At 39.7% G+C, this 20,180-nt stretch overlaps 2 protein-coding genes and 1 pseudogene across 2 annotated transcripts in view; 1 reads left to right on the forward strand and 2 right to left on the reverse strand.

The window, feature by feature from the left end:
- Positions 1-20,180, reverse strand: part of LOC127445547 (high affinity choline transporter 1-like) — a 54,180-nt pseudogene that overhangs the window by 11,053 nt on the left and 22,947 nt on the right.
- The window catches only part of LOC127444521 (uncharacterized), a 212,668-nt gene that overhangs the window by 1,580 nt on the left and 190,908 nt on the right, over positions 1-20,180 (reverse strand). The gene's annotated exons all lie outside the window — the stretch shown is intronic.
- Positions 406-19,756, forward strand: LOC127444518 (phosphopentomutase-like). The gene is made up of 13 exons (XM_051703910.1): positions 406-661; positions 4,859-5,026; positions 5,537-5,728; positions 9,888-9,971; positions 10,137-10,330; positions 10,897-11,086; positions 11,339-11,436; positions 11,575-11,758; positions 15,868-15,961; positions 17,417-17,546; positions 17,684-17,873; positions 17,972-18,105; positions 18,530-19,756. Exons 1-13 carry the CDS (start codon positions 587-589, stop codon positions 18,630-18,632), a joined length of 1,836 nt encoding a protein of 611 aa, XP_051559870.1. The 5' UTR covers positions 406-586; the 3' UTR covers positions 18,633-19,756.

Here is a 20,180-nt window from a genome sequence, read left to right on the forward strand (position 1 = left end):
AACCTTACAGCATAGCTTGTTTTTATTTTTTCTTATCAATTGTCAGAGTCTTCTTCTGACCAGTTTTGTAAAGGTTGACAGGACTGATCTATATAATATAATATAATATAATATAATATAATATAATACATTTAATATAATATCATATCATATAATCTATTTAATATAATATAATATAATATAATATAATATAATACATTTAATATAATATCATATCATATATTTAATATAATATCATAGAATATATTTAATATAATATAATATAATATAATATAATATATTTAATATAATATAATATAATAAGTTGACAAAAACTAGTGGGCTACCTGTTACGCAATAGCGTGAGCGAATGACGTACCCCGCCCCCTGAACAGTAAACCCCGCCCACTCTTGATTCCATTCACTGTTTGACAATCCGGATGTACGAAGCGTCGTTCAGTCAGTCTAAAACCATCTGTCATTAAACACAATCGCTAAACTCACCCAGAATCGACTCTCAACGTTCTTAAGCTTGTTTAAGGGAACAGAAAGAGATCGCTTATTTGTATAGCGATTAAATTGCCGTTTAGTTCATTGATAAATCGTCATGGAGAACGGCCTGGAAAGCACAGGGGACAGTAATCTTGACCAAGCTGTGCAACAGTGGCTAAAGTATGACAAGGTAAGATCAAACATATGTTGCGAAATCTCCTGTCTTATTAAATATATAAGATGTGACATGTTTAGTGCTGTAAATAAAAAACAACAGCTGGTAACCTGGAGCAGTTGAGTTATGAAAGGAAACGTTGGATAGTGGATTTTGCCGATACCGATATGTGACACACAGTAATCAATTGAAAAATCAATCAATCAATTGAGAAATCGATAAATCAATTGAGCAATCAATTATAAACATAATTTGATAAATCAATATATTAATTGAGAAATCAATAAATCAATTGAGCAATCAGTTATATGCATGTGGATACATAGATAAAAAGAATCAACAAATTGATCATCAAAAAAGAAGCAATTAATAAAAAACAGATACATAAACAAATTAAAAATGCAATATTCAATTTAGCCATTTATACTATAGAAATTATGATGAAATTGATTTTTGTATGATTAATATGTGATTACGGCGCGATTGATAATTGCATTTTTAATTTGCCTATTGCTTTATCTATTATCTGTTGCCCTTTCATCGATTTCCTGCTGAGATGGGAGGGGGCGGAGCCTAATCTGCTGTCATTGCCCAGATGTTACAGAAGCTCTCATTGAAAATGAATGGTCTCCTGTCGCTCGCAGCGACAAAATCGCTGACAGTGTGAACGGGGTTTAAGCCGTCGAAGATGTCTGGTGTTGCCTCGGCTTTGAAGAGAAGCAGCTGACCAACTGGAGAGTCCGGATTCTAGGCCCTCCGTACTGACTGAACATGCAGCACGAACTCCTGTATCAGCGGTCATCAATTAGCGAGACATCATGACAATGGTTGCCCCATCTCACTGTTTCTTGTCTTTAGGCAGCGTGAAAAACACAATGGAGCTGCATACATCGCAAGCGCTCCGGGGCGTAGATAGCACTTAGCACCGAACACACTTCATTTATGCCCTGCCGCGGCCCCGTGACATGAGGTAGTAGTAGAGCTGCAGACGCTCTGTTTCTCTTAGAAGCCGAGACAAACCAGACATCTTCGACGGCTGAAACTTTAATAATGTGAAAACGGCATAAAACAGTGCAATCAACGAGCATTGACCAATGACAGCTTCAGATTAGCTTCAGATCAGATTAGACTCCGCCCCCTCCCATCTCAGCGGGAAATCGATAAAAGGGCAATAGGCAAATTAAAAATGCAATTATCAACCACTCCTTAATCACATATTAATAATAAAAAATCTATTTCATCATAAATTATAAATTGCTAAATTGAATATTGCATTTTTGATTTTTTTTTTATGTATTTGTGTTCTTATTAATTGGTTATTTTTTGATGATCAAATTGTTGATTCTTTTTATCTATGTATCCACATGTATATTATTGATTGCTCAATTGATTTATTGATTTCTCAATTGATATATTGATTTATCATATGATGTTTATAATTGATTGCTCAATTTATCTATTTCTCAATTGATTGATTTATTTATCAATTGATTATTGCGTGTCACATATGGGCCCTCATCCCTGAAACGCACAAGGGCCTCTTATTTTGAAATGACAGAGACTTGTCTCTGTTACAGTGTTTTATAGTTAAGTAGGCTATTTACCAAATGAAACTTTTATAGCTTATATATTCATCACATTAAGAATTATATATATATATATATATACAGTATATGCATATTACCAGATGAGGTTGAATGTTTATTATTATTCACAAGATATGAAGTTAGAGACACGGTGGACAAAAGCTCTTATGGAAAGAAATTGGTACTTTTCTGGCATTCAACTTATCACAATGTATAGTCAGGACATTATTAACGTGAAATATTACTATTACAATTTGAAAAAAAATGTTCAGAACTTCTTAAAAAACTTCAAAGAGTTCTCATCAAAAAATCCTCCACGTGCAGCGATGACAGCTTTGCAGATCTTTGTCATTCTAGCTGTCAGTTTGTCTAGATACTTAGATGACTTCACCCCACACTTCCTGTAGCACTTGCCATAGATGTGGCTGTCCTGTCGGGCACTTCTCACACACCTTACAGTCTAGCTGATCCCACAAAAGCTCAATGGGGTTAAGATCCAGAACACTCTTTTCCAGTTATCTGTTGTGCAATGTCTGTGTTTCTTTGCCCACTCTAACCTTTTCTTTTTGTTTTTCTGTTTCAAAAGTGGCTTTTTCTTTGCAATTCTTCCCATAAGGCCTGCACCCCTGAGTCTTCTCTTTACTGTTGTACATGAAACTGGTGTTGAGCGGGTAGAATTCAATGAAGCTGTCAGCTGAGGACATGTGAGGCATCTATTTCTCAAACTAGAGACTCTGATGTACTTATCCTCTTGTTTAGTTGTACATCTGGCCTTCCACATCTCTTTCTGTCCTTGTTAGAGTCAGTTGTTCTTTGTCTTTGAAGACTGTAGTGTACACCTTTGTATGAAATCTTCAATTTTTTGGCAATTTCAAGCATTGTATAGCCTTCATTCCTCAAAACAATGATTGACTGATGAGTTTCTAGAGAAAGCTGTTTCTTTTTTGCCATTTTTGACCTAATATTGACCTTAAGACATGCCAGTCTATTGCATACTGTGGCAACTCAAAAACAAACACAAAGACAATGTTATGCTTCATTTAATGAACCAAATAGATTTCAGCAGTGTTTGATATAATGGCAAGTGATTTTCTAGTACCAAATGATCAATTTATCATGATTTCTCAAGGATAAGGTGTTGGAGTGATGGCTGCTGTCTAGATTTGATCAAAAATGACTTTTTTCAAATAGTGATGGTGCTGTTTTTTACATCAGTAATGTCCTGACTATACTTTGTGATCAGTTGAATGCCACTTTGGTGAATTAAAGTACCAATTTCCTTCCGAAACAGCAAAATCTGTAAATTATTCCAAACGTTTGGCCACCAGTGTATGTGCTGATGGGGCACGTTTCCATATAGTCAAATTTTTCTTTTCATTGCCCTTGCTTCAGTTTAGAACATCTGAATATCTAATAAAAAGAAATTAAAAAAAGGCATTGAAGTAAGGACAAAAATATGGATAATTTAGCGCTGACACACAGAGGAACACGACGGAATAATATGTTTTATTTAATAAAAACTACCAGCAAAGATTTTTCCATTTATATCGTCTACCTATAATAGAAACAACATGAGAACATTGTAGGCATACGGTAATAGTGTAGAGCTATAAAAGACCAAGGAAGAATTTGAGGATAAATGTTTGAGCTAATGTAAAAATCTCTGTGACGTCTCTCATCGCTGTCTAGCCGAAATAATGTGGAGTTTAAAATAGATGTCATTTGTGATTTATTTATTTATTTATTTTATTACATTTTATTTTTTTATCATCACGTGGTGGCGAGAGGGAAGGTTTAAATATTGCCAAAGTTTTGGATGGGCAGATTTGACTGAACAAGCGCATGACCTCTGTAAACTCAAAGCAAATGACCACTATGCTTCAAAATCAATAAAAAAACAGACAGAAAGGCACGCAGGGTTTCTGGACTGCCATATTGACACTATATTCCAGATAGAGGACACTCTTATGTACTAATATCCTCTACATTTGACTAATAATCTCAAAATGTCAAAAAAATAGTTACAAATGGTAAATCAATGATATCTATGGACAGTTCCAGAAATGCACTTACAATACATTACAGTATAATGTCATTACAGTAAGTGGAGTGCCGTGCTTTACTGGCATTCGATACTTAGGGCGCATGAAACACATTTATTGTTTTTAAGCAGAAGTGGAAGGCAGTTGATTAGGTAAAGCTGGAAATGAAATGACTTTGACCTATGACCTATTTTTATTGCAAATAAGTTGATGTAATTAGAATGGATATCACTACTTAATTAATTTGCCCCAGACTGAATTACATATTATTGTATTGGAGATATTGGAGTAGCGATGAACAGTGTGCTGGTCACAGGTGTCATGCATGTCTTTTCAGTAATGAAGGGCCTAGAGGCAGTCCTTAGCCCTGATGCCTCACATAGTCTCAGTTATAAGGAGAGTGAAAGCATGTTGTGACATCATGAACAAGAGTCATGTAGAACACACACACACACACACACATCACTCATCACTAATCAAATGAATCAGGGCACACAGACAGAGGCTGTGTTCATGTAGAAATATTCTTGTGGGGTTTCATATGCATACTATTGTGATTATTTTTCTCTTTTCTCTGTTTACAGAATCCAAAGACATCTGCGGCCGTGCGGGCCATGGTTAAGGAGGGAGCCGTGTCAGAGCTGCAGAAGTGTTTTGGGGCCCGTATGGAGTTTGGCACGGCGGGACTAAGGGCCGCCATGGGACCTGGAGTGTCCTGCATGAATGACCTCACCATCATACAGACAACACAGGTGACTTACTAAACTGTATCAATCACACATTAGCTGGAACATCATCTCACTGGTCAAAATTTGAAGATTCTGAATCATTAAAAGTGTTCAGGAGGCCTGAATAAGAAGTGACTCAGGATATCCAGACTGGAGATTTGGTGACTAAAAGCCAAGCTGTATCCGGGCACATAATACCCAGCTGGTCAAAACAGTGCTGTGTGATGGTGATGGTTTGTTAAAACAAGAATGTGAAATGTATCACTGTTCTGGAACACTCTGTTTCCTCCCTATGCAACTTTTGTCCTATATACATGGTCCTGTCTGTCTGTCTGCCTGCCTGTCTGTCTGCCTGCCTGCCTGTCTGTCTGCCTGTCTATCTGCCTGTCTGCCTGTCTGCCTGTCTGCCAGCCATCTTTTTTTTTTAAGTAAGCTGGCATTGTCTTTTCAAAGTAGGTACATCTGATATGAAACCAGCACACAATGATATTTAACTGTCTCTCTTCCTCTCTCTGTTCCACTTTTTTCTGGTAGGGTTTCTGTCAGTACCTTGAGCAGTGTTTTACAGATCTCAAGCAGAAAGGAGTGGTGATAGGGTTCGATGCTCGTGCTCACCCACCAAGTGGTGGCAGCAGTAAAAGATTTGCCTCCCTCGCTGCTTCTGTATTGATCAGCCGAGGAGTTCCAGTCTACCTGTTCAGTGACATCACGCCCACTCCATACGTGGTATGTATGAATCTGCTGTACTGACGGAGAGAATATTGCTTAAATTCTACTCATACTCTACTCTAGTCATGGCACAGTGTTAGCATATTAGCTTCTGACAGATCCAGACTCAAACCTTTGTACTCGTGGGGATGCAGGTTTGAGTCTGGACCATTCCCCTACTCTTTCCTTTTTTCTTGTCACTAAGCTATTCAATAAAGAGGCAAAAAGCCTAAAAAAATTATTTGTTTCTTTTACATGGCAGTACCATGGTACAGTGATGGTACATGTGGTAATGCTGTTGTACTTCGATATACAGTATACCATGATACTCAATGATTACCTTATTCATATACCATGGTATTTGCTTGGTACCCCAATACATTGACTTTACTATGCTATATGTCCTATAAACACAATGTAAAATAGATTATTAATCCACAAGACGCTGATTTAAAAAATGTAACTGGTAGTTTCAATAGGCTAACTGAAAGGGATAGTTCACCCAAAAATGAAAATTCTGTTATCATTTACACAGCCTCATGTTGCTCCAAACCTGTATGCATTTAAATCTTCTCTGGAACAAAAAGAAGATATTTTGAAAAATGTCTCAGTGTTTTTTGCCAATACAATGAAAGTCAATGAGGTCCAATGCAATGTTGTTCCCTCTAATATTTTGTTCTTGCTGAGCAAATCCTAGACAAAGACAAAAGTCTAATGCACAGATTCTGATTTGTTGCACATGTTTGCATTCATGTAAGGCAAGCGACTGTTTATGTTAATCAGATGTGGGATGGGCATTGAACATGAAGCACTTTTAACCGTTCAGGAGAGCAGCCACATTGCCATATTCACCAATAGAGCTCGCACCTCACGGTAAATGCGGTGTGTGTACGTGTTGTTTTATGACTCAATAATGTGTATTTCCACCTTGTTTACACACAAGATTTCATACTGGAAAAAAATGAACATTCATGTGGACTCTAGTTGAAACACTGAGCATGCATTTAGCTCTAAATGCACTAAAAATTGTATGGGTAGGATGATTCCCTAGATCTATCATGATTCCACAAAGGTGGCACAGAAGTCACATCTGAAGTGGCATATAACTTAAAAAGGTACTGAGTGGTTCACAATCGCCTGAGATAGCGTCTCTTTCCCAAAACCTGGTAAACTGTCTTGCTGTCTACTGCTTACACATGTTACACCACTCCTTGTCTCTCTTCACTGGCTGCCGGTTGATGCACGCATCAAGTTCAAGGCTCTGATGCTGGCATACAAAACAGTCACTGGGTCTGCTCCAGCATACCTAAAATCATTTCTGCAGAGCTACGCACCCACTAGAAGCCTGCGGTCGGCTAAGGAACGTCGTCTTGTTGTACCAACACTGAGGCACCAAAACAGTTTCCTGGACTTTCGGCTTCATCATACCACGTTGGTGGAATGACCTTCCCAACTCCAGCCGTGAAACTGACTCACTTTCTGTCTTCAAAAAATGGCTAAAAACACATCTTTTCCATGAGCACTTAACCAGTCACAAAAAAAATAAAAAAATAAATGTCCTTGTTGCACTTTAATCTGTTTTGAATGCTATTCTGAGGCTAGTGAAACTTTGTAAAATGGCATTTTTCATACCACTGTCTCCTTAAAATGATTCACTTATGTGTTCCTCTTTTGTAAGTTGCTTTGGATAAAAGTGTCTGCCAAATGAATAAATGTAAATGTTACATAGGCTTTACACCAAACACGTTTTTGCATCCTTCTGTGCTGTTCTTTTTAATAGTTTTTCATAATAATTTAAAGTAATTTTTTTAAACATGTGCTGGATAAACCTATTTGAGAATTTTGCAACATCTCACAGTTTTTTCAACGTCTGGTGCAGGAGCACCATGTTTTTTAGATGCTGTGTCAACTTAAAAATAACTTTTTAAAAATGTGTCACCATCTCGAGACAACTGCCTTCTGTCCTATTTATTGCGTTGCGTCTAGCTTTTTTGTCGCACATGATCACGTTCTGTCTGAACGTCCCCTAAGGCAGCATTCTAATTTAAAGTTGAAATTGTGTAATTTATGCGCCAATGCGGTCACCAAACGGAATTGCAGAATTCCAAATACACCCTGTCTGCCATTGGTTGAAAAAAAAACAGATAGTCAGACTCCAATCTCATGTTATTAGTTGAGCTGATGTTGCAGTGTCAGGCCAGAGACTATTTAACAGAGATGGGCCACTTCTATTAAAATGAATGGGGGAAATTGGAACGCCCAACCAAGGAACTCTAGTGGCCAACGGTCAACAGACGTAGAAAGGAAGTCCAGCCTTACAAGTAAAAGAGCCAATCATGTTTTAGATACAGACATCGCCTGTCAGTCAACTCGAGAACGGGCTCGCGCATTAGCTATACAAGCCAGGAACATTTTAGCATTATATGAGGTACAGAAGCACAATTTATGAAAGCAGTGTTGTCAGATTTTACTGCTGATTTGAAATATGCCCTTTAAACATAAGCATGGCAAGCAGTTTTTGAGATTTTGGTGTTCCCCCCATTCAAGTAGATAGGAGCTGAATGTCATGATGGGAAATAGCCTCCCAGGAGTGTTCCAAAGATGGCTGACAGTGGACTGACTTGCTCGAAAAACTTTGGTCAGGCTTGATGGGTAGCTTAATAAACAGCAATCTTGGAAAGCGCTGCAGAGCCACAGTGTTTAGACTTTTCATGGAAATCAAACTGCTAATGTCATGCTTATAGTTATCGCTACATATTGGGGGCCTGGGTAGCTCAGTGGTAAGGCTCGCTAGTTCGCTTGTTCGAATCCCAGGACGAACTGAATGACTCCAGCCAGGTCTCCTAAGCAACCAAATTGGCCCGGTTGCTAGGGAGGGTAGAGTCACATGGGGTAACCTCCTGGTGATTGCTATAATGTGGTTCGTTCTCAGTGGAGAGCGTGGTGAGTTGGGCGTGGTTGCCGCGGTGGGTGGCGTGAAGCCTCCACATGCGCTATGTCTCCGTGGCAACACACTCAACAAGCCACATGATAAGATGCGCGGGTTGATGATCTCAGACGCGGAGGCAACTGGGATTCGTCCTCTGCCACCCGGATTGAGGCGAATCACTACGCCACCACGAGGACTTAACAGCACATTGGGAATTGGGCATTTCAAATTGGGAGAAAAAGGGGAAAAATCCAAATAAATAAATAAATAAATCTCTACATATTAAGGTGGGATAGGAGAAAGTATTTTAACATCGAAAAAATTTCACACATCAGCTTAAAATGGAATCTCGTAAGCAACTGATTTAAAAGTTTAGCATTTGTTTAGCGTTAGCACGTTGCTAAGCTAACAGTGCAATACTCTAAAAAAAAAAAAAAAAAGATAAAAATACACAAACATTCGATAAAATAGTACTTTTTATTATATTTATCAGTTTTTATCGATACTTTTCAGTATTAAAAATCATGATGATTTTTTTTCCCTGAGCTTGTTCAGAGACTTTATTTTTGAGAGAGGGGGCCACTTCTGTTAAAATGAATGGGAGAAATTGGAACGCCCAACCAAGGAGCTCAAGCGCCAATGGTCAACGGATGTAGAAAGGAAGTCCCGCCTTACATGTACTGTTAGATACAGACATCGTCTGTAAATCAACTCGAGAACGCACATGCGCATTAGCTATACAAGCCGTAAAATTGCGCTTTTTGCCGTAATGTGAGGTAAAGCAGCACAATTTATGATACCAGTGTTGTCAGATTTTACTGCTGATTTGAAATATGTTGTTTAAGCATAAGCTTGGCAAGCAGTTTTTGAGATTTCAGTGTTCTTCCGTTCAAGTAGATAGGAGCTGCACTGTCATGACTGGAAATAGCCTCCCGGGAGCGTTCCAAAGATGGCCGACAGTGGACTGACTTGCTAGAAATACTTTGGCTTATTGCAATGTGTCATGTGATTGCTTTCTCTGCAAAGGATACATAAGATTAATTTAAGCATTTAAATAAGGATTTTATTCTGCAACTCAACCGTGAATCTGGAGGTTCCTCAGAGCTGCCTTAACTAGCCATTGTGAAGACACCTTTAGTGGCAAAATATGCAATCTGTCAGTAAATAAATTAATGAAATAGAAATGACTTCTTTGAAAGCGTAATTGAGGTTCAGAAATAACTTATTTTCTCGTATCTCCTCTTTTAGCCTTTTACTGTATCACATCTAGGACTGTGTGCTGGGATCATGGTAACAGCCTCCCATAACCCCAAACAAGACAATGGATACAAGGTATCATCTGTCCCTCCAACTAAATAATTTGAATTACGAGCATATATATATATATATATATATATAAAATATATTATTATTATTATTATTATTATTATTTTATTTTTTTTTGACTCAGATCTTATTGATCTGATTAATTTAACAATGTGTGTATGTGTGTTTTAGGTATACTGGGCAAATGGAGCTCAGATCATTCCGCCTCATGATAAGGGCATTGCTGCTGCTATTGAAGAGAACATTGAGCCGTGGCCAGAATCATGGGACACAGATGGAGCTCTTCAGAGTTCCCTCCTCAAAGACCCATACCAGGACATACATAGAGAATACCATCAAACCATACAACAGCACTGCTTTCACAGGTACATTCGCAAAGAAATTTCTGCATGCATGCTATGGCTGGGTTAAAATCTTCATTTGAACAATGTAATATTGTTTCTTAATATGTAATATTCCAAGATTGACCCTTTAATCTTTGCTCATTGTCAATGGAGGTTTACATTTTTTTCCTAAACTTGATTTGTAGTGCACCCACCGTCCTGCAGTTGTTGCCATATGTTTACGTCCTATAGTTAATATTAAACATTAATATTTTGAAGGTGCACTCAGTAAAATGTTTTGTTTGTGTTGCGCTGCTACCTAGCTTCTTGGATGCACCATCACGTAAAATCAGAAGTTCTTAGCCTTGTTTGGTTGCTCATACGAGCTCAACATGTTGATGTGCCGTGAATGTACATCCAGCACTAAGTGTAGAAGAAAGAAGCTTTTTTTCTAAGTTTGATATACATGTTTACAACATATTTTTCAAAAATACAGTTTCTTTCTGTTTAAAAGTTTAGCATGTACAGAGATAGAGGGAGATACAACGTTAGTCCACAGAGAATTTCTTTCATATCCAGGCAAAATTTACTCTCTTTTCTTCTCATAGGGACCTGAATAAGAGTTCAGAGGTGAAGATCGTCCATACGTCAGTTCATGGAGTGGGCCATATTTTTGTACAGGCTGCTTTTAAAGCCTTTGACCTTCGACCTCCGTATGCTGTGGAAGAGCAGAAAGATCCTGACCCGGAGTTCCCCACTGTCAAATATCCCAACCCCGAAGAAGGAGAGGGAGTCCTGGTACAGCACAACTCACACACAGACATAAACTAAATTCAGGTAAATTGGGCCAATTTTTGACATTGAGAGACTTTCAAAAATGCCCCAATTTACCCGCATTTACCCCGTATATTGTTGAAATGAAATCTTGAAATGCAGTAATTTTACCACATTTTCACAGTGATATTTTTGCTTTTCTCATGTCATGCTTAAAGAACAGTCATGCAAATTCAATCTGTTTGTGTGTTTGTGAATGTATGTATGTGTGTGTAGACGCTGTCCTTTGTGCTCGCAGAAAAAGAGGGGGCAAATGTGATTCTGGCAAATGACCCTGACGCTGACCGACTGGCTATTGCAGAGAAACAAAAGAGGTCAGTGTGTGGAGATTTTGAATTGCTATTATCTTTGGTTTTGTCCTGTCACTGTGTTTGCATTCAGTGTATCATTGTGAATAGAAATTTGGTCTGGTATTTTAAAGTTAATATTTTTTTTCCTCTGTCTTCCTTTAGTGGGCAGTGGAAGGTATTCTCTGGTAATGAGTTGGGTGCTTTGCTTGGCTGGTGGATTTTCCAGTGTTGGAAGCAGCAAAAAGGAGAGGAAAAAGCCTCCATTAAGGATGTCTACATGCTTGCCAGCACCGTCTCCTCCAAAATCCTCCGTGCCATTGCTGTTAAAGAGGGCTTCCACTTTGAGGTACCTCTAGTTTTCACCCCCATAATGTACAGTAATTAGACATTTTTCAATTGATTGCCAGCTTTGTTACTTTCATATTGATTTGATTGTAAGATTGGCTTTCATTATAAGTCTATCTGAGTCTGCTATGAGGGCTCACCTCTATATGTCTGGTTTTCTTTTTTCAGGGTTCCCACAGTAATGGAAAACCTTGGAAATATCAGAAAATGTTAAGTTGTGTTTTTTAGTCCTGGAAAAGTCGAGAAAGTTAATTAAAACTTTTAAACACATGGAAAAAGTCATGGAAATTGTTAAAAGCAGGGGTTAATATGGATTATTTTCTGCTTGCCCAGTCAGGCCACTACTTCAGATTTTTACTAATGGCATATGGTGTTGAACATTACTGATTTGTTTATTGCTTCCAAGATTATCACTATCACTTAAGTCATTGTCATTAATTTGTCAAAACCTTGTGTGTGTTAGCTAGCTAGAATTGGTGAGAATTTAATGGAATTTGCTACAACAATGTTTAATATCAGAGAAAAACAAATGTTCTCATTTGCAAAGCCTAAAAACACATTAACGTGATTGTCACTACATCTAACATATGTTAATGCAGTACTGGCCTGATAGGGCAAGTGACAGTTCCATCAACTGGCCCCAAACTTTCGCACTGTCCTCAGGCCAGCAGGCCATCCTTATTATTGAGTCCTGTAAAGTGAATAGTTCCTTCCAAATCGGTCTCTCTGACACTGAATCAGTAACTGACACTATGGGAACTCCTCCCAGGAGTGACAATATCTGAAGCCCGTATTAAATCACGGCAATTTTACTGGCAGATGGCGCTTGACATGCACGTGTCCGTGGAGTGACACACCTAGCTGAATTTGTCGCTTTCTGTTTTCCCCGCTGTTGTGAGTGGGGAACAGGAGTGCAACACCTCCGCTGTAACACAGGATGGTTTCTGCCTGTTTTTACTGTTGTGGGCACAATGCCAGAAAACCACCATGTCACATCACAAAGATTTAAGGTGCCTTCATGTCGCCTAGCAGACCTCTCGCTTTCCCTGCTGTTGCGGGCCGTGAATGCCTTGACACTGGTCACTTAATAGCACGTCTTCGCTGTTGTTAACAATGAGCCAGAAGACTGCCATGTCGCAACACAGTGATTTAAGGCGTAAACAGTGTTTTCTTCTGGCCCTCGAGAGGGCCCAGGTGAAAAACACTTTTGTGTCCCTAATGCATCCCTCTCGCTTTCCCCACCACTGCAAGCCGAGAACAAGTTTTCCGTGTTCAAGTTCAACAAAAATAATTGCGTATGCAGGCATGCATGCTGGTTAAGCCTTTTGGAGCAGTTTCTTCCACGTTCCCAGGACAGCGGTCTCTCTTTCCCTATCTATGTGGGCCAGGAATGACTCAACATCTCATGGCTATTTTTACTGCACACAAAAGACCTCATTGCATTTGCACGAGGCTTGCTAACTTGAACGGCTCAGTCACATTAAACAGCCGCCCCTGAGGGTGGGTGATGTGTTTACGTTAGCAGTCAGAAAGGGCCCCTGTGCCCGCTGGCTTGGTACGTGGTTGCATGATGCAGTCTGCCTGGGGTCTCCTGCTCGGTACTGAGCATGGTCGCATCTGGCTGCGTGCTTCAGTTTGTGGATCGGTCACCTTGCTGCAACGGTGTCCTGTCCTCAACTGCATCATTTGGGGAAGCAGCGATTTTACACCAAGAGGTGCAGTCTGTACTTGACAAGAACGTGCCGGCATGCAACATGCAGGAAGGCTTTTTCAGTTGTTATTTTCTTGTCGCAAAGGAAGATGGAAGGCTGTGACCCATACTGGACTGATGTGTTTGAATCGGACACTCCAAAAGTCTACATTCAGATTGGTTACTCAGAGACAGATTTTGTCTTAAGTCTTAAAGCCGTACTTTCCTGTAGAAATAGACCCTCACCACAGGCCATTCTTGAGATTTGTCTTCAAGGGTGCAGCATTTCAGTTAGCAAGGTCCTTCCCTTCTACCTGTCCCTAGCTCCTCGCACATTTACCAAATGTGTTGATATGGCACTGACTCAGCCAAAGCTGAGTGGTGTCCATGTATTTTACCACCTGGATGACTGGCTGCTGTTAGCCCAATCGGAGGAGTTGGCATGCAAGCACAGGCATCTGTTGCTTACGCACTTGGAGCATTTGGGTCTCACAGTCAACTGGGCTAAGAGTATCCTGGTGCCAGTCGGCAGGTTTCCTTCTTAGGAATAAAACTCGACTCTTTGAACATGTCAGCACGTCTGTCCGACGCTAGCATTCAGTTTATTCTTCAGTGCTTGACAATGTTCAAGCTGAGAGTAGCTTTGCTGCTGGGAAAGTTCCAGTGGTTGTTGGTATTAATGGCCATGTTGGTCGCCGTCACCCCTCCGGGAATACTGCACATGAGACCTCGCCAGTGCTGGGTCAGCTCGTGGGTGTCATATCATATGGGTCAACGGAGTCGCTTATGGCTACTTTGAGAACACTTTTGATTTATCAGAAGGTTGTTGCGCTGTGCCAAGTGGTCAGATGCAAAATTATCACAACGGATGCATCCAGCTTGGGCTGGGTGCCCTGTGCGATGGTTGTCCAGCTTTAGGCACCTGGACAGGTGTGCGAGCCTCGTGGCATATAAATTGCCTAGAGCTGCTTGCAGTCATCATGGCTCTGGATGCCTTCAGGCAGACATGCAAGGTTTTCACCTTCTGGTCTGTTTGGATAGTGCAGAGGTTGTAGCGTGCAAAAAACGCCAATGGGCAATACATTCACATCTGAGGCTGGCTCTAGATATTTGTGTTCTTCTTTGTATAGAGAATCATCAACTGTCTTTACGTGCAGTGCACATCTCCGGTCACCTGAACTGCAGGGCAGACTTTCTCTCGCCTCAGGGAGTCAGACCAAGGGAATGGAAACTTCCTCAGACAGTTCAGAGGATTTGGGAGGTATTTGGGAAAGCCGAGGTGGACCTGTATGCCTCCTGGGAGACTAAGCATTGTAGCCTTTGGTTCTCTATGAATCAAGCTCCAATGGGCATGAATGCCCTAGTTCATACATGGCCAGTGATACACACGTATGCATTCCCTCCTGTCTGCTTGCTACACCAAGTGTTGTGCAAGGTTCGGGATGAAAGGAAAACTGTGCTGTTGATTGCGCCGGAGTAGCCCAACTGCAATTAATAGCTGGGTAAGCTGGTAGAGTTGCTGGATGCTCCTCTGTGGAAAATTCACTTGAGGAGAGATCTGCTCTCGCAAGCTTGAGGCACAATCTAGTATCCCCAGCCGGAGCTGTGGAGACTCCATCTCGGCCCTTGAACAGGGCTCATCAGACACTCAGGGGTTGTCGCAGCCTGTGCTCGATACCATCTTCGACGAGGCGGCTCTACGTTTTGAAGTGGGGCCTTTTCGTTGATGGTGTTTCTTTCAAGGCGAGGAACCAGCTCGTTACCCAGTGCAGGTTTGTGGCGGGGTGAGCAAGACACAGACACAGTGGGTGTGGCGTCAGGCCTCGGAGAGGCGTTTATTTAAAATAATACCAACAGAAAAAGGGGAATAAAGTGTCCAAAGGAGAAAGTGCCCAAAACAAAGGGGAATCTGACGTCCTTGCGGTGCATGGGGATATGTGCAGGAAGGGTAGTGCAGAGAGGGTAAGGTCCAGGTGCTAGTGGGCAGGGTCAGGCAGTGGCTCTTGTGTGGCCTGGCTTCCCTGGGCCTCGGTGCATGAGGGGAATAGTGGCCCGGTATCCTTTCCATTGGCCAAAATGCGTGCTCCAGTCCTCGGCCTTGCATCTAATTCGCGCTGGGGGTGACATAGACGTTAACATAGACATTTTCCTTGCATTGCTAAGCTCTAAAATATTTAATTCAGGAGAAATTGCTCTATTTGAGTGCAATCTCTCTATAGTAATGTTAAAAATCCTTATCAAGTAACAAACAATTAGAAAAGTCATGTAAATCCATTGGTCAAAAAAGGAGGAAACCTTTTTATAAGCCTCATCTTAGCATAGATTATACTATATTCAGTGTGTTTCCCAAATTAAGACACACTTTGATCTCTCTCTTGCTCTAATTGGTTGTCTGTTTGTCTTTCTCTCGTTGTATCCAGGAGACACTAACAGGCTTTAAATGGATGGGGAACAGAGCCAGAGAACTGATGGATCAGGGAAAGACTGTTCTGTTTGCCTTTGAAGAAGCCATTGGTATACTTACATTCACACACCACAAAGCTCTAAACATACATACAAATGTATGTGCATTTGCGCTATAGTATATGGGTAAAAGGATTATGCTAAATAACAACTAATCTTAGTCATCTCTGTCACTTTACAATTATCGCACCAGTGCATACTGTCAGCAGCTAGACTTCCTTGTCTGATTGAAGGATTGGATAACATACAGTATCTAAGGAACAGTTTTTTGTACTTCACCAAGGCAAATGCAGGTTAAAATCATCACTGTCATATGATTTCTCATAAAAGGGAAAGATCACCCAAAAATTACTGTTCTGTCATCATATCTTCAACATTATGTCGTTCCATACCTAAATGACTTTCTTTCTGCTGTGGAAGAGAAAGAACCCTGCTCTTTTTTCCATACAATGAAAGTGAATGGTGACTAAGAGTAACATTATGCCTAACGTCTCCTTTTGTGTTCCACGGAAGAAAGAAAATCTTACGGGTTTGACACAACATGAGGCTGAGTAAATGATGACAGAGTTTGCATTTTTGGGTGAACTATGCCTTTAAGTTTAATTATGTACATGCTGAAGTTTCCTGCAAGATCCGTACATTCTGCTCTTAACTGATGACTGCAAGGGCATAATTTCAGTCATGTACCTTTCAGTCATGTGGCAACAGTTGCATAAAGGGAAACAGAGCCCACTTGAAGGGCATTTTGTTTCTCTGTGCTCTCAGTGATCTGACCACAGTGACATATCTATAAAAGCTATATATAGCACTAATTAGTTGCTGTTTGATTTAGATGGTTCTCCATCACACTTAGTCATAATGTGTTAACACACAGCAGAAAATTCACTAAACCGTATTTCAGTGCAAAAATCTTCATCTTATTCACTAACCACCCACAATCTAGTTTAAGCAGGAGCAATCAGCGGTGAAATAGCACAGAGTATTTAAATTAATTTAAATACATTATTAACTTTGCGCTATTACCATGGAAAGTAGGCAGTAAACTTAATTTTATTCAAAGTGTTTCTGTAAATTTTCTGTCAAACATGGCTATAGATTGAGCAGTGGTGGCTCAGCGGTTAAGGCTCTGGGTTACTGATCAGAAGGTCAGGGGTTCAAGCCTCAGCACCGCCAAGATGCCACTGTTGGGCCCTTGAGCAAGGCCCTTGACCCTATCTGCTCCAGGGGCGCTGTATCATGGCTGACCCTGCACTCTGACCCCAGCTTGGATGGGATATGTGAAAAAAAGAATTTCACTGTATATGTGCAAATGTATAATGTGTGATAAATAAATACAATTATAAATTATAAAAATTAATTAATGGAGAAAAGTGCTATAACCTGGCAAATATCCAGATACACAGTGTCGTCAAGCTCCCTTTCGGCATGTTAAAGAGAGGATTCAGCTACAAAAAGTTACGCTTCAGAATTGTTTACATTTGTCTTTGGTTGCATTTCTTGTTTTAGGTTACATGTGTTGTCCTGCAGTTTTGGACAAAGATGGTGTGAGTGCAGCTGCCATTTCTGGAGAGTTCATCTCCTACCTGGCTGCTAAAAATGTAACCCTGTCCCAGCAACTCACATCCATTTATGAGGAGTATGTCATCAAACATTTTCTAGACAATACTAATTTGTAGTTGCCGCCTTAAATAAATCCTCTACTGTAGCTTGTTGATAATCTATAGCATAAACACTAAATTAGAAAGTGTTTCACGTTATCGCTCTGTTTGTTAGGTACGGCTACCACATTACCAAGAATTCCTATTTTATCTGTCACAACCAAGACACCATTAAGCAGTTGTTTGAGCGACTTCGAAACTACACTGGGGAAAATTCCTACCCTAAAGTGTGTGGAGGCTTTGCTGTCACAGCAGTGAGAGACCTGACCACCGGCTATGACAGCAACCGGCCCAACAACAAGGCTGTGAGTAGCACCGTATTGATTAGGAGTGTTGTGATAGTGGATTTGAGTACGTTTTCTTATATTTTTACCATTTATCTGTCTTTCACTGTGGCTCATAGGATCTGCCCACCAGTAAGAGCAGTCAAATGATCACCTTTACCTTTGCAAATGGGGGCGTGGCTACAATGAGGACCAGCGGCACAGAGCCCAAAATCAAATATTACACCGAGCTCTGTGCTGCACCAGGAAACAGGTTTTAGAGCTTGTTTATTTCACACTATCACTATAGGCCTGTTTATAGAAATGAAAGGTGAGGTATGTCATTTCTGTGCCACTAGTAGCACCAAATGGAATTGCAGTGCATTATTATACTTAACGCATTTGGCAGACGCTTTTATTTTTTTGTCTTGTTTCCTTGAGATCACTTTTATATGGCTTTGGTGCGTTTCCCAATGTTTGGAAACAAACGTTATTTTTGAAATTCCATTTGGTGCCACTAGTGGCGCAGAAATTACATACTTCACCAATAAGATTATGTATGTTGTGCAGAAGTTTTTATTACAAAAAAAAAAAAAAAGACAAAGAATCATAGCCTTGGCTTTTAGTAAATAACTTAATAATATTGCTTGCTAAATAACTCTTATCATGCATAAACAAGCTCTTTTTCTTTCTCTTAGTGATCTTAACCAGTTGACGAGTGAATTGGATAACTTGGTTGATGCAATCGTGGAACACTTCTTCCAACCCGAGAAAAACGGCCTGATTCCACGACCAGAGTGACAGAAAGTACCACATACAAAGAAATTGAAAGACTGTTAACATTCTAATTCTGCTCTTAAGTCTTAACAAACCAAACTTAACCTCTCTTATTCATGCTTAGATATTTTAAGTCTTAATCTGAGGGAAGCTTTTAATGAACTTTTGACTTGTTTTTGACACTAGAAATGTAGATCAGAGCTGGAACCACATAAACATTATCATTGCCTTTTTTTGTACCTATTACACTGTGGAGAGAACTTTCTTCCACCTCTCAGTTTCCTAATCTTCAATGCAACCATTTGAAATATTAAAAGAAAAAAATATATTTGCCTTTTTTGACTCCGTAATCTGTGAATTTAATGGCGTTGCAAAGGATGTATGTTTGAATAAATGTACAAGTGATTTATCTCTGCTGACATTTAAGTCTGCAGACAGATTAGTTGAGTTGATTTATAAAAATGATTTTTATGTTGCTGGAGCAGGGGACAATGCCAGCTAATGTATGTCATTCCATATCATTAATACACCAGTTCCAGAATGGTTTTACCATAAATATTTTAAAAGAAAAGCAGAACCTAAATTGGCATCAAAAACATACTAAATATCAGCATATCGAGCAAATTTGAAAGGATTATTATAGGCTGTTTTAGTGCCAGAAGGATTGATCTGGCAGATTGTCAGAGTACCATAACAGCCTTACTGCGGAAGAAAGTGATATCTAAATTCTAGTCGCAGGTGAACATGATTCCAGTGAAAACATTCCCATTTCATCTGTTTATTCACCTGTAATTGTTTGATTTGTTTGTCAATAAATGTTTATCAGCACATTGAATGCCAAACCTGAGCAATTAGTTCAAGAATACAGTAAGCACGGTGAACTTTGTGGGATTATGGAGCAGGATTAGCATATTTGTAATGTTTGCTTTTAAAATGTAAATCCTCTGAACCGAGATTGTATAAACAAATAGATTTGTGTGTTAAGCCACTAATTTTGTTTTTTAAACAGCTCATTCAGGCAAACGATAATGGGTTGAGATTTGACAGAAACGCCTTATTATCAACACAGCAACACAAGAGGTGGTGCAGTGTTAATGTACTTAATGTCTTCAAATATACTGTTGGCCCATTTGCCAAACCACTCAATACATGAACAAGCCTGTTCATTTCCAAGTGTTCATTTCTAACCATTGGTGTTCCTCAGGGATCAGTGCTTGGACCCCTTCTCTTCTCAATCTACACCACATCATTTGGACAATCATAAAGCCCTTCATGCCATCACGCCTTTATTTAATACATTGATCCAACACATTATTTACATGGTATATGTCATATACCATGGTACTGAATTTTGTAGCTTTTTAAGACCCAAATATATCAGTGATGTTTTTGTTCTATTGAAATTTTGCACATTGCAGTAAATGAACAATGGTTATAACATGTTTAGTACTTAAAACAGTCACAGGTTTCATGAGTTCTAGATTGAGTTTTACTTTCCTGTAGAGGTAGGCTATCAGAAATGATCAAAAACCAATGAATTACGCAGAATACTAAGTAAAATGTTCTATGAAA

Source organism: Myxocyprinus asiaticus, chromosome 8 (genome assembly GCF_019703515.2).
Source record: "Myxocyprinus asiaticus isolate MX2 ecotype Aquarium Trade chromosome 8, UBuf_Myxa_2, whole genome shotgun sequence".
NCBI lineage: Eukaryota > Metazoa > Chordata > Actinopteri > Cypriniformes > Catostomidae > Myxocyprinus > Myxocyprinus asiaticus.